Below are 14,716 nucleotides of genomic sequence, written 5' to 3' on the forward strand. Positions count from 1 at the left end.
AGGGAGGGAGGGAGGGAAACATTTACTTGTCACCCCCTTGCACTTTTGTCCTGAGACACCTCTGGGAACCTGGGTGCCTTGCCCAGAAAGCGGCCCCCAGGGACTCAGCTTCGTGGGAACCCGCACAGTGCAGGCACAGGTGGACTTCACAGTCAGCTGGATTTGATTATGGGTCGGTGCCGCTTACCGGCTGTGTGGCCCAGGGCAAATTACTTACCCTGTCCAGGACTCTGAGATGGTGGGGCGGGGTCATTCCTCGATGGGTGGCGGTGAGGATCCGCTGAGTTTAGGAATGCACCTGATTCATGCTGAGTATCAGCTGCTGCTGACTTCATGATAGCTACTGCGGGGACTGCCATTCTTGTTACCATTATGCTTCTTACCCTGCCTTGTGTATCACTTAACATCCTTTCTTCTTTTTCCCATCAGCTCTCTCCAGCTGGGCAGCCCTCCTCCCTGCTCCCCTGCCTTTATGCCTCATTTGCACATTGCTTTTTGTCTTTCCTGAGTGCACAGTCTAAAAGATCCCTGGTGCTCTGTTGAAACAGGAACCTGACACCCTTTGACCTTGGTCCGTGGGGAGGTGGCCTGAAACTCCCTCCCAGGCAGGACAGGAGCAGGGGCTCAGCGCCTTTCTTCCTACCCCCACTGTCTGGGACTGGAAATTGTGACAAAAGTGATTGTGGGCTGAAACTTGGCCGAGAGAGCCCCTCTGAATCCGTCCTTTGTGATGTGAATGTAGCACAGCCCGGTGGAACGGGGGATCCCTTTTCCAATTATGCAGCTTGGCAGGAAGAGGTCAGTGCAGGGAGAATGCTCAAGGAGCTCCTTTGTCGCAGGGGTTGGTAGCACTGCCAGCCGCCTCCGACTGGCAAGCCCTCCTCCCACTAAAGCCAACTGGGCGTGGCGCTTCTGCAACTGCACCTTCCGGGGCCGTAGCACAGAGCTCAGTGGCCCGCGTGAGGGTCTAGATCCAATTCCCGGTTTCTAAACTGTGTCCTGTAGAGTTTTTCTGCAATTCAGCGAGAAAAGGCAGCGGAAGGCCCAGCCATCAATGCTTGGGCCCTTTACCCCGTTTCGGCCGGGGCAGCACTGCCTTCCATTGTCCCATCTTATTTCAGCCGTTGTCTTCATGTTCAAGTTCATGGAGACTCAATCCAGATGTGCCTGGCTGTGATGGCCCCACTCAGGTCTCAGCTACTCTGATGTCTGGAGCTGGGTCTACCTCCCCGGCCCCCACTCCTCCACACCCAGCGCACGGCCCCTCCCTGCCAGCTCTGGTTGGCCAAGGGTGTGCACAGGAGTGGAAAGAGCCTCCGCCCAGCGTGGAGCGGTAAAGCTAAAGGCTTCCATGTTGCCCTGCTGACTTCCACCTGCAAAGGCCAAGCAACCGCTGAAACCTCTGGCCCCACCCAGGAATACTGATACAGTCACTTTCTCAGGTCACAGTGGAAATCGCATTTATTCTGCATATTTTTCTCATGTTGCCAGCAAATTATTTGCATACAGATATAGGATTTGGGTATCCAGATCTTCCTGCAAGTTAGCTTTGATTAATCCTCTCCCCTTCAGACTTGGACTGGGATTTTCCCCTCATTATGAGACATTGGTTAAACTTTTAAACTTGCCGGATATTCATTTGTTTGTTCTATAAATATCTACCAAGTACCTGTTAAGTTCCTGGCATGCAGTGCTGGGGACTGGAGCAGGCAATGAACAAGACAGACAAGAAGCGTGTTTCAGGGAGTTCATACTCCAGTAGGGGAGACAGGGAGCCAACAAGAAAGCAAAAATGAGATTATTACTGACTGCAATGCATTATCATCACCCATGGGAAGGAAAGGCAAGGAACCAAGCTATACTTGGGTCCCCTGAGGGAGGGGGCATTTGTGTGAGGGAGGGGGCATTTCCACTGAGTGGTCAGAGAGGTGCTCACTGAGGAGGTGGCATTTGAGCTGAGAGACAGAGGTCCCTACTAAAAAGTAGCCAGATAGCCAGGCATGGTGGCTTATGCCTGCAATCCCAGCACTTTGGTAAGGCCGAAGCAGGAGGATCGCTTGAGGCCAGGAGTTCAAGACCAGCCTGGGCAACACAGCAAGACCCCATCTCTACAAAAAGATTAAAAATGAAAACATTAGCTGGGTGTGATGGTGTGCACCTGTAATCCCAGGTACTTGGGAGGCTGAGGCGGGAGGATCACTTGAGCCCAGGAGTTCAAGGCTGCAGTGAGCTACGGGTGACAAAGAAAGACCCTGTCTCCAAAAATAATTTTTAAAAAAATTTTAAATACAGAAATAAATAAATAAGTAGCCAGATAAGAGAGATAGGCGGAAGGGTGTTTTCAAGCAGCAGGTATAGCAAGTGCCAAGGCCCTGTGGTAGGAAGTAGTTGGTGCCACTGAGGAGCAGAAAGGAAACCACCGACGGCTGATGAGCAAGAGATATGAGCTGGGACAGCAAGACAGGAGCCTCATCCAGGCTGGTGGGGCCTGAGGGTCATGGCCGAGGAGTTTGGATTTTATGCTAAGAGTAATACGTACACATTGATGGGCTTTTGGACATTCTTGTTACAAACTATTTCAGTCATTCCAAAGAGTATATATAAGATATATGTGAATTGTAAGGAATGGTATAATAAAACGCTCGTGTCCCCTTTACTGTTCCCCTCTCCAGTACCATTCTTCACTCTTCATTTCTCCAGGAGGTAGTGTGTGTGTTTGTGTGTTTGTTTGAGACAGGGTGTCATTCTGCCGCCCAGGCTATAGTGCAGTGGCGTGCTCAAGGCTCAGTGCAGCCTTGACCTCCTAGGTTCAAGCAGATCCTCCCACCTCAGACTCTCAAGTAGCTGGGACTATGGGTGTAAGCCACACACTGGGCTAATTTTTATTATTATTATTATTATTTTGTAGAGACAGGGTCTCACTCTAGTGCCCAGGCTAGTCTCGAACTCCTAAGCTCAAGTGATCCTCCCACCTTGGCCTCCCAAAGTGCTGGCATTACAGGTGTGAGCTACTGTGCCTGGCCAGAACGTAGCCTGAATTTGTCCTGAATTTTAGTTTATAGTTTTCACATTTCTTCCTAATACTACAAAAATAGAACAATAATCGTTTGGTTTTGCCTGGTTTTGAACTTCATTTAAGCGGACTTCTGCAGTGTGTATTCTTCTGCAGTTTGCTTTTCTATCCAACATTATGTTTGTCAGGATCATCCTCACTGGTGCACGCAGCTGCAGTTTACTCACCTTCACTGCTACGTACGTAATAGTCCCCAGAGTGACACTGTTGTGGTTTATCCTTTCTCCTGGGACCAATTTCTAGCGTTGAACCAAACCCTGCATTCTTGAGATCAACCCAACTTGATTATGATGTGTTATCTTTTTTAAAAATATGGTTGGGCTGGGTGCTCACGCCCATAATCCCAGCACTTTGGGAGGCCGAGGCAAGCGGATCTCCTGAGGTCAGGAGTTCAAGACCAGCGTGGCCAACATGGTGAAACCCCATCTCTACTAAAAATACAAAAATTAGCCAGGCGTGGGGGTGTGTGCCTGTAGTCCCAGCTACTCGGGAGGCTAAGGCAGGAGAATGGCATGAACCCGGGAGGCGGAGGTTGCAGTGAGCTGAGATCGTGCCACTGCACTCCAGCCTGGGCAAAAGAGTGAGACTGAAAGAAAGGAAGAAAGAAAAAGAAAGAAAGGAAAAAAGGAAGGAAGCAAGGAAGGAAGAAGGAAGGAAGGAGGAAGGAGGGAAGGAGGGAAGGAGGGAAGGAGGAAGGAGGGAAGGAAGGAAGGAAGAAGGAAGGAAGGAGGAAGGAGGGAAGGAGGAAGGAGGGAAGGAAGGATTCCATTTGCTGATTTTTGTTTAGGCTGGTGGGTCAGACTTGCCTGTCATTTTCCTCTCCTGCCTTGTCCTTTTCTAGTTTTGGTGTCAAGGTGTATACATTCCTTATAAGATGACCTGAGAGTGTCTCCTCTGATACTGTTCGGAGCACATGTCTAAGATGGGTAATAGCATGAAAGAGTTTGACGAATGTTCGCTACCATGTTGTCATCCTTCTGCAACTCATATTTTTTGTACAGAATTCTGGCTTCTTTTGATACCACTTGTCTTGCATAGACACCTACCCTAACCCCTGCCCTTCCCCGCCCAAAAAAAAGAAAACACATGCTTCCCCAACATGTAACTCCAATTGCAATGCTCACAGCTTACTTAGAAAGCTGCATTTCTGTGGTTTTTATAGGTGGATCTTTAACTCAAGACTCTAGCATGAAGAGTTGCCTTCAGGCCTGCCCTGAGTCTCCTCAAGTAACAACAGGTAGGTACGTCTCTAACTGGTTAATAATTTTTCTTTAAAAACTCAGATATAGAATCATTCATGTCTCCCTTGGGGCTTCCTCAGACATGAGCAGTGATGGGGCCAACCCCAGGGTCTAGAGGTTGAGTTTGGCCAAGCCAGGACCCCAGACTGCCCACCAAGCCTACTGTGTTTTAGGGACATACTGGAAGCTGTGTGATCCAAATCCTGTAAGCATAAAATTAGCTTCTTTCCATATTTTTGAAAGGAAAAGAACACCATGCTAAATATAGCTTGGGCGCTGTCCAGGGTCAACAAGTCAGGAACAGGACAAACAGCTGACCAGCTGCCCCGCTGGAAGCTGGGTTTCTACAGACCCTATAGACCCATCAAGGTCATGGTCCCCAAAGAGAGGGCTGAACTTGAAGAACAAGTTTATGCTACCGTTGCACACGTAACCCTGCCATGAACTCAAAAAACCAAAACTATTTTATGAAAGCAACACATAGATATTTCTGTTTTCTAATTCTTATTCTCCCAGTAACAAAAAGAAAACGAAAATCATTGTTAATCCCATCACACAGAGAAAATAACTATAAACATCATCATATATAATTCGAGTGTTGTGAAACTTAGTATGATACATTCAATAGTGTTTCTCAACCTTTTCTCCCACCTTGCCCTCCCTGAGAAGTCTTTTTAGACATTCTTTTTGGAATACTTGCCCTGTGTATCTGTTTATATTCTGTGGCCCTGAGGAGGGCCACAAACCATTGTAATATCCAAGATTTTCATCCCGTCCTCAAGAAACAATTTTTGCCCCTTGTGGGTGATCTTACCCCATTGAGAATACAAACTTTAAATAACATTAAATAATAATTTTTTTGTCTGTTTAAGAACTTACTGTTGTGCTGGTCACATACTGTCCTCGCTGCTTTATGTATATTGTTTAATTTATCATAACTCACCTATGAGGTAGGTACTAGAGAGTTTTTATCGCTCTTCTACAGTTGTGGAAACTGAAGCACAGAGAGGTTAAGTAACTTGCCTGGGGTCACACAGCTGGGAAGGAATAGAGTGAGGATCTGAACCCAGGAAACCTGGGCCCCAAGCTTACTCTTAACCACTCAGCTATGCTACCCTGCAGCAATACAATCAGATTGTGAAAATTCAAAAGAGAGAAAGAGAGAGTAAATGATACACTTTCCAACTTTCCTTTGTCCCCAGAAGCAATCATTGGTACAAGTCTGAAAGGTGGCCCCCCCACCTGGGATTTTTACATACGTGTGTGTATATATAAATACATTGTCTCTTTCATTTCAATGTAAGTACAATCATCTAGGCTTTTCCCCCTATATTCATCTGTGTATAGATAATTTTTAAAAAATTAGAATCACGCTGAACATACTGTTGTTTTAACCTTGTTTGATTTAAAAATATATTAGCTGCTTTGAGACCATAATTTCATAAGTGCATGAACCATAATTTATTACCCTGATCTGGATTATTGGCTGTTGAAGTAGTTTCTAGCTTCTCGTCACTATAAAGCTGTGATGAATATCTCTGTACGTGATTTTTAGAAGTTGGAATTACAGAGCCAAAGGGTATAAACATTTTTGAAACTTTTGTTCTATAAATGCCAAAACTTGCCATCTAAAAAAAATGCCTTGAAATTGCCATCCCAACACCTTTCCCCACACTGAGTATTATCACCTGTTTTTAATCATTGACAGTTTATCAGACAGAAAGAATGTATTAATCCTGACATGTTTATCTCTGCCCATGACTCACATCTGGAGCTTGTCTTTCTCTTGTGCAGCATAAGGCAAAGCTGGAATGGAGAATGGATGAGAGCAGGCAGGGAGGGGGTTAAAGCGGCTCAAATCACTAGTCTGCCAGACACACTCCCAGCATCCCAGGTACAAGGCCTGCCTGTCAGGCACTTAGCAGGGGTTCAGAATGTGGTATTTTCATCACTCCTGCTTCCAGCACAAGCCCCCGGCTGTGCACTTCTCCATCCACCGAGTCTGACCTTGTCTCAGATCCATTTGGCAGAACCGGTGCCTTCTTAAGGCTGCCAGAGCCCCCATCCTTCCTTTTGCCGGCCATGAGTGATACTGTAAGAAATAAATATCCTTGTGTATGATCCCATCCGCTCCTACCGCAGCTGTCTGCAGTGGGATCCCTATTCAATGCCCTGCACCCCACACACATGCCCATACCAACCTGTTCATATGCCATACATATGCATGCATAGGTACATAGGTGCTCACATGCATGCACATGTGCTTATGTGTGCATAAATGCATGCACACATGTGTTCATGCACCAGTGTACCTTGGTGCTGCTTCTTAACTCCTTCAAGAACAGAGCCAGTGCACTCACACACATGCACACACACAGTGCTCTGCATTCAGGATTCAGGCCCAATTATGCCAGTGGGACTCCTCTCCCACATAGGCTTTCTGTATGTCCCACCGCCCTGAGCTAGGACGCACTGCTGTCTAATCCCACAGTTCCTGTACTTCCTTCCCACTTTATTGGTATTCCCTATAGATCATTTTCCTGCTGGCCTAGAAGCTCTACTAATCCTTAACTTGCTCACTGCTGTTTCTCCAGTGCCTGACATGCTGCTTAGCAGGTAGCTAGAGGCACAAGAAATATTTGTTGAGTGAAAAAAAGAAGGAACAGACTTCAAGCTGATAAAGGATGTTGTTTCAAATATTTTTAGAGTATCTTTTAACAAAGTGGCCAATTTCAGATAAACTCATGGTTTCACAAGAAAATATCTTTGCAGCATCAGATTTCAAGCAGCCTGGTCAGCCATCCTTTTGGAGAGACTGGAAAGAATGCAGAATTGAAAACAAGACCTTGCCCAGCTAAACATCTTGTAAATTTTACTGTTTTGCAAAGGTTCCTGTCACAGGAATAACGTATGGGGAAGCACGGGGGCATTGCTTGCTCCTCCTCCTTAGTCCTGGAAAATGTTCTAACCTAAAGCCTTAAGTGACTGCTTCTCTGGCTTACTCTCAACCAACGAATACTGTGGAATCTCAGGACCGCTGGCTGCTCCCTTTAGCGCAGGGTCTCTGAGCTGCTTCGTGGGAAGAAGGTTTATTTTGTCCAGCTAGGCACAGGAGCCAAAAGGAAGAATGTGCAGGCCTCTGTCACCTTTAACAAAGGGAGAACTCGATGTGGCTTCAGAGAAGCTTGTCTTGCTCCGTGGCTTCATGTGGCCTCTATTCATTTCATCCAACATTGACTCTGCAAACAATTTTTTTTTTTTTGAGATGGAGTCTTGCTCTGTCGCCCAGGCTGGAGTGCAGTGGCACAATCTCGGCTCACTGCAACCTCCACCTCCCAGGTTCAAGCGATTCTCCTGCCTCAGCCTCCCAAGCAGCTGGGATTACTGGCACGTGCCACAGCACCTAGCTAATTTTTTTTTTTTTTTGTATTTTTAGTAGAGACGGGGTTTTACCATGTTGGTCAGGATGGTCTTGATCTCTTGACCTCGTGATCCGTCCGCCTTGGCCTCCCCAAGTGCTGGGATTACAGGAGTGAACTCTGTAAACATTTTTTGGGTCCCTGCTGTGTGCCAGGCTTAGAGATGATGATGATGTGGTCATGGGAAGAGACTCACCACAGTGGTTGCTGGAGGCTTTGGGGAGCACATGAAAGGGTCATCTGAGCTGCGGGTGACCAGAGAAATGCGGAAGTTCTGGAGGGTGGTTGGGGGCCGGTAGTGCAAAAAAAGGCAGGCTGAGAAATGAAGTAGGAGAGGCAGGAGCCAGGCTAAAGCCACCATGAGCAGCATCATTCTAAGAAGCTGGATTTTCTCCTGCAGGAAATAGGGAGCCATTGAGGGTGGTGAACAGATGACAGTAGGCTGTTTGGCCTGGTCATACCATTAGCTGAGGCCCTGTCCCCCAGGTGAGTCTGTTACAACCATCGATTGTAGCCCATTCATCCCATCGCTCACTCTCCTAGCAGCCTCCAGCAAGAGCTGAGATTTTACTGCACTTCATTAAATTCCACACAATGTTTTAATGACCTGAGCTCCAACCTTTCTGGCCTCCTGCAGGGAAAGGTCTGGCTTTTCCTTTTCAGGGAGTAGCGGGGGCGGCCTCCCTTCTTGCAGCCTGGCACGAGGAGCCTGAGCACGTAAGACATCTGGAATGCATCAAAGGCGAAGCCCAGCCAGAGCCGGCGTGCTGGGTGCTGCTGCTTAACTCCTTCAAGAGCAGAGCCGCCACGTTCACAAAGCGTCTGGAATCGGAACTGATGGTCCTCTCTGCTCTTTCTGCTTTCCTTCCAGGCCCTTCCGCCATAGCCATCCACACGGGAGGTCTCGCGATTGCTTGGAACCATCCCGCGGGAGTTCAGCTGATATTTTTCTAGTGTGGGGCGAGAGATTTTGTGGAGTCCATTTAAGGGGTTTTTATTGTGACTACTGCTTTTTATATATTTATTTTCTTTCTTGGAACTGGGCCTCGCCCTCCTCCCACTGACACAATGGCCCAGTCCAAGGCCAACGGCTCGCACTATGCACTGACCGCCATCGGCCTGGGGATGCTGGTTCTTGGGGTGATCATGGCCATGTGGAACCTGGTACCCGGCTTCAGCGCGGCCGAGAAGCCAACAGCTCAGGGCAGCAACAAGACCGAGGTGGGTGGCGGCATCCTCAAGAGCAAGACCTTCTCCGTGGCCTACGTGCTGGTCGGGGCCGGGGTGATGCTGCTGCTGCTTTCCATCTGCCTGAGTATCAGGGACAAGAGGAAGCAGCAGCAGGGCGAGGACCTGGCCCATGTCCAGCACCCGACAGGCGCTGGGCCTCACGCCCAGGAGGAAGACAGGTGAGGCCTGACTGCCCCCTTCCCTTCCCGGATCTGGGATGGGCACACACGCATGCACGCACATGCTCACACTTTTCCGTAGTGAAAAATCTACAAGGCTTTATTGTCCCATGTTCCCCCATGAAGGCTCTGTCAAAACAGTTTATCATTTTACAAATAACTTTAGACTTTTCTACCAGAGCTTCCCAAATAGCATGGCACAAATGGATTACAGGTAAACCAAGATTTTTAAAAAATTTTATTACAATATTATTACAGAATGGAATACTATTCAGCCATAAAAAGGAACAAAATACTGTCTTTTGGGCCAGGTGCAGTGGCTCACTCCTGTAATCCCAGAACTTTGGGAGGCCAAGGCGGGTGAATCACTTGAGGTCAGGAGTTCGAGACCAGCCTGGCCAACATGGTGAAACCCCGTCTCTACTAAGAATACAACAATTAGCTGGGCGTGGAGGCACATGCCTGTAGTCCTAGCTACTTGGGACGCTGAGGCATGAGAATCGCTTGAACCCCGGGGAGTGGAGGTTGCCGTGAGCTGAGATAGCGCCAATGTACTCCAGCCTAGGCGACAAAGTGGAGACTCGGTCTCAAAAAAAAAAAAAAAAAAGAAAAAAAAGTGTCTTTTGCAGCAACTTGGATAGAGCTGGAGGCCATTACTCTTAAGTGAACCAACATTTTGACCTGCCCAGGGTCGCTGAAGAAGGCTTGGGGTGGCCAGCACATTTTCCTGTCCCTTCACCCCAGCATGCTGTGTGTATGCTTTAATCTGAAATGGCTGGGAAGAAATTTTCCATTTGAGCAAAAATGCCACCAACAAATGTAAAAGATAAGTGATACATTGGGGAACATATGACAATAGTTGATATCCCTATTATAAAAAGAGCTCTCACAAATGAATATGTAAGATGAATATGCCAATAGGAAACAGACAAAGGTTATGAATAGTCCATAGATGTTCAACCAATAGATGTTCAACTTCATTAGTCATGCAATGCAAGCAAAAAGATGTCTTTTTTTTCTTTTTTTTTTTTTTTTGCCTACCATATTGATCAAGATAGACAGCCCCTACTGTTGGAGAGTTGTAGGGAAGATGGATTGCTGATGAAATGTTGACTGACAGAAACTTTCTCAAGAGTTTCATCATAAGGGGCAGTACTGAAGATGTGCATATTGATTCTATTTATAAGAGTTTATCCCTGGGAGACAGACCCACAAGTGCAAAAGAGTTTGTACCAGTATATTTATCAGATCATTGTTTAGGATAACAAAAACTTAGAAACAACCTAACAAACCACCTACCGAGTTAAATGATGACGTACCTATTCAATGGAGTTCTATGCAGCCACTGTTGATCTATATTTGGTAATGTGGGACCACATTCACAACAGTGAGAACAGGAGGATATAATACAGCATCTTTGGTCAGGTTCTGGTCCCATCAAACGTTGTGGCTGTGGGACTGGAGAGGGGTAGGAAGGGTATACACCAGAATGTTACAGTGGTTTGCCTCCCAGGTAGAAGGATTCGGGATGTTTTTCTTTTCTTCATTAGATGTTTCTGTGTTGTTTGAATTTTCTACAAGCATTTCTTATCTTTATAGTGGGAAGGAAATTGTTCTTAATTTAATATGGATTAAAGGAAACCTTTGTACATTAATGGTGGGAATGGAAATCAGTGCAACCACTATGGGGAAGTTTAGAGGTTCTTCAAAAAACTCAAAATAGAGCTACCAAATGATTCAGCAATGCCGTTTGTGGGTGTACGCCAGAAGAAAAAAGAAAATCTCATTATACTGAAGTGATTTCTGCCCTCCAATGTTACCAGTTACCACCCCTTTCCATGGGAATGACCTGGAAGTTACCATCCCTTTCCTAGAATGTTCTAAATAGCTTGCCCTTCAATTTGCATTAACCCACTTCTTACTTTTGCACGTAATTGAAAGTGTGTGTAAGTGGGTATAAATACAATTCCCAAATTAAACTCATTTTCCGATAAGATAATACATGCTGTATTGGCCAGGGTTCTCCAGAGACACAGAACCAGGGGGATATATATTTTTTTAAATGGAGATTTATTATGAGGAATTGGTTCCCGGGATTACGGAAGCCCAAGAGTCCCACACTGTGCCATCTGTAAGCTGCAGACCCAGGAAAGCAAGGGTATACTTCATTCTGAGTTTGAAGGCCTGACTGAGAATGAGGGGAGGTGAGGGTATAAATCCTAGGCTGAGAGCAGGAGAAGATGAAATGAAATGTCCCCGCTCAAGCAGCGAGGTAGGGAGAAATGAGTCAAATTCTTGCTTGCTCTGACTTTTGGTCTATCTAGGACCTCCGTGGGTTGGATGGTGCCACCACACTGCGGAGGGGAATCTGCCTTACAGAGCCCACCGAGCTGAATGCTAATATCTTCCAGAAACACCCTCACTCTCACAATGTTTAATCCGGGCAACCATGGCCAGTCAAGGTGACACCTAAAATTAACCATCACACGTGCTTATTCTAGAAAACTTGAGAAATATAGAAAAGAACAAAGCAGGAATATCAATCACTCATCATTCCCCACCCTAGCTGTGAGCACATTTGAGTTCATTCCCAAAGGAGGGTGGGAGGAAAACCAAGGCAGACTTTGAGGTTTCTGATGTTGGCCATGATCACGCCACAGGTTCAAGTATAGGGTCCTGGAAAGTGGCTAGTGGCGTTAGTTCTGACAAATGTGTAGAAAATATCCTGACTGTTTGGTTTTCTCTTTCAACAGTCAAATGAGAATAAGGCTGAGAGGACCTGATCTTTTTGAGTCTTGGGATAAACTTGGAAGATAAAATGACAGAATAATTTGAGACACACATAAATGTTGTATTTCAGATATTCTTTCCCTACCTGGGAACAACCATTTTACTGAAAGATGGTTGCAACTTTGTACATTTTTGTGTTGCCTTTGGCCAAAGGACCCAGCTGAGCATTGGAATAGCTCACCCAGCATGTCGCTAAGTGGGAAAGGCTTAAATAAGGCAAAGGAGGTTTAACGCCCAGATAAAACCTGGTGGAGTAGTTGAGAGTATAGTGTTCACTTCCTACCCTCCCATTTCCTAAAGGTCTGACCAAGTCACTTAATCTTGATGTATCTCAGTCCATCTATAAATTGGGTAAAGTAATAGTGAGATAGAAAACAGGCAGGACTTGTTTTCTGGTCATAACCCTGCTGACCAAAACAGGATGTGGTCCAGATGAGATAAGGTTTAAAAAAAAAACTAGCCAAAGCCAGCAAACGGCAATGAGGGTGATCCCTGGCTGCTCTCATTGCTCATCAGCATGGGACACTCTCACCAGTGCCATGACAGTTTACAATTGCCATGACAACGACCCGGTAGTTACCATCCCTTTCCATGGTAACGACCCAGAAGTGACCTTTCCTAGGAAGTTCTAAATAGCTTGCTCCTCAATTTGCATTAACCCACCCCTTAATTTGCATGTGACTAAAAGTGGGTATACATACAATTTCCAAGAGCCCCTATGTGGCCGACTCTGGGCGTACTGCCTATGAGTTAGCCCTTCTCCACAAGGAGTAGTGCCCTTCAATAAAGAATTGTGGCCTGCCGGGCGCAGTGGCTCGCACCTGTAATCCCAGCACTTTGGGAGGCCGAGGCAGGTGGATCACGAGGTCAGGAGATAGAGACCATTCTGGCTAACACGGTGAAACCCCATCTCTACTAAAAATACAAAAAATTAGCCAGGCGTGGTGGCGGGCGCCTGTAGTCCCAGCTACTTGGGAGGCTGAGGCAGGAGAATGGCGTGAACCCGGGAGGCGGAGCTTGCAGTGAACTGAGATCGTACCACTGCACTCTAGTCTGGGCGACAGAGCAAGACTCTGTCTCAAAAAAAAAAAAAAAAAAACAGCCAAAAAGGATGTGATCTAACATCACTGGCTCACCCTTGAATTCCTTCCTGGATAAAGCCAAGATCCCTCCCAAGCTAAGCCCCAATTTGGGGACTCACCTGTCCTACATGAATAGTACTTAACTCATAGTGTTGTTAGGAGTCTGAAATTGCTTCATATTTGTTAAAGCACTTTTAGCTCACAGTAAACACTTGCAGTGTTCGCTTTTATTGCCTCTAAGACCCATTTGTTATTTACAAGGCTGCTGTGTGTGGACTCTTTGGAGCCCGTCTCTTTGGGATTTTGAATGACTTGTGTGCAGGCTAACACTCTCCCTGTCTGTGTGTCTTCCTGCAGCCAGGAGGAAGAGGAGGAGGAGGAGGCTGCCTCAAGGTACTATGTCCCCAGCTACGAGGAAGTGATGAACACAAACTACTCAGAAGCAAGGGGAGAGGAGCGGAACCCGAGGCTGAGCATCTCTCTCCCGTCCTATGAGTCACTGACGGGGCTTGACGAGACCACCCCCACATCCACCAGGGCAGATGTGGAGGCCAGCCCTGGGAACCCCCCTGACAGGCAGAACTCCAAGTTGGCCAAACGACTGAAACCGCTGAAAGTTCGAAGGATTAAATCTGAAAAGCTTCACCTCAAAGACTTTAGGATCAACCTCCCGGACAAAAACATCCCTCCTCCCTCGATAGAGCCTTTGACTCCTCCACCGCAGTATGATGAAGTCCAGGAGAAGGCCCCCGACACCCGGCCGCCCGACTGAATGGCCCCACTTGAGCCACGCTCCCTCCTGTCTCTCACACCTTTCGCCCCCAAGACTCTAACAAAGCCACGTGAGCCACGGTTGAGAAGCAGAGGGGCCAGCTGTGCACGGAGCCATTTGGATGGTGGGGGGGATTCTCTGTATCAGGAGTGACTTCGTTGCCCCACACAGCCTCCTGCTGCAGGTGCTTTGGAAGGAGATGCTGCCTTGGAGCTGGTGAATCTGTGGACCACATTCAAGCGTGTGGCGCAGGCATCTCCCCATCCTCTTCGCTCCGAATCACAGGCGACACATTCTCCTTTCCAGCTAGGAAAGGGTTCCTCGCGGCTGGTTTAGATTGTGGTTGTTTGTTTTGCTTCTAATAGGACTGTTTTGTTTCAAAAAGGAAACAAGTTTTGTGTGTGCTGTCTACGCTGGAGTCCTAAGCTGTGGGTAGGAGATACCACCTGGCTTTGTAGAAAGCACACAGGGCTGTTTTGTGAACTAAGCGGTGAGGCTCAGGTGGCTGCTCTCGCAGAGCCCCTGATGCTGTCGTTCTTTGAGGGCTTAAGGCCTGATGAACTTAGGCAAGTGATGCATAATAGTCTTAATTGGTACACTTAACTAGTCTCTTCTGTGTAACAGCAAAAAAAAAAAAAAGGAAAACTGTAGGAAATGTTCTGTTCTTTTTGAAATGCCATGCAATGGAGCTTTTTATAATAAAATATTTTATATGTGGTACATTTGGGTGCTGAGTTACTTTAGCAGCTCTTCCAATACTGACTTTCTTAGGGAAAAATGGCAATAATAATAGCTAATATGTACTGAATAGTTATGCCCAGTGTTGTGCTAAGCATTTCACACATCACCCCATGTCGTCTGGACCCAAGTCTTGTAATAATGCCATTCTGCAGGTCAGTTCACAGAGGCTTTAGGTTAATGTAAGTACCC

General features: G+C 46.8%; 1 protein-coding gene across 2 annotated transcripts in view; it reads left to right on the top strand.

The window, feature by feature from the left end:
* Positions 1 to 14,506, top strand: part of TMEM51 (transmembrane protein 51) — an 86,892-nt gene extending 72,386 nt beyond the window's left edge. The window contains exons 2-4 of one of the 2 annotated variants that reach the window (XM_011966787.1): positions 4,236 to 4,310; positions 8,605 to 9,142; positions 13,372 to 14,506. In XM_011966787.1, the coding sequence (XP_011822177.1) occupies positions 8,802 to 9,142; positions 13,372 to 13,786 (756 nt within the window). In that variant the 5' untranslated portion in view covers positions 4,236 to 4,310; positions 8,605 to 8,801 and the 3' untranslated portion in view covers positions 13,787 to 14,506. The remainder of the gene's footprint in view (positions 1 to 4,235; positions 4,311 to 8,604; positions 9,143 to 13,371) is intronic. The other variant, XM_011966788.1, reaches the window with a different exon arrangement.
* The last annotated feature ends 210 nt before the right edge of the window (positions 14,507 to 14,716 follow it).

This window comes from Mandrillus leucophaeus, unplaced genomic scaffold (genome assembly GCF_000951045.1).
Source record: "Mandrillus leucophaeus isolate KB7577 unplaced genomic scaffold, Mleu.le_1.0 Scaffold773, whole genome shotgun sequence".
NCBI classification, from domain to species: domain Eukaryota; kingdom Metazoa; phylum Chordata; class Mammalia; order Primates; family Cercopithecidae; genus Mandrillus; species Mandrillus leucophaeus.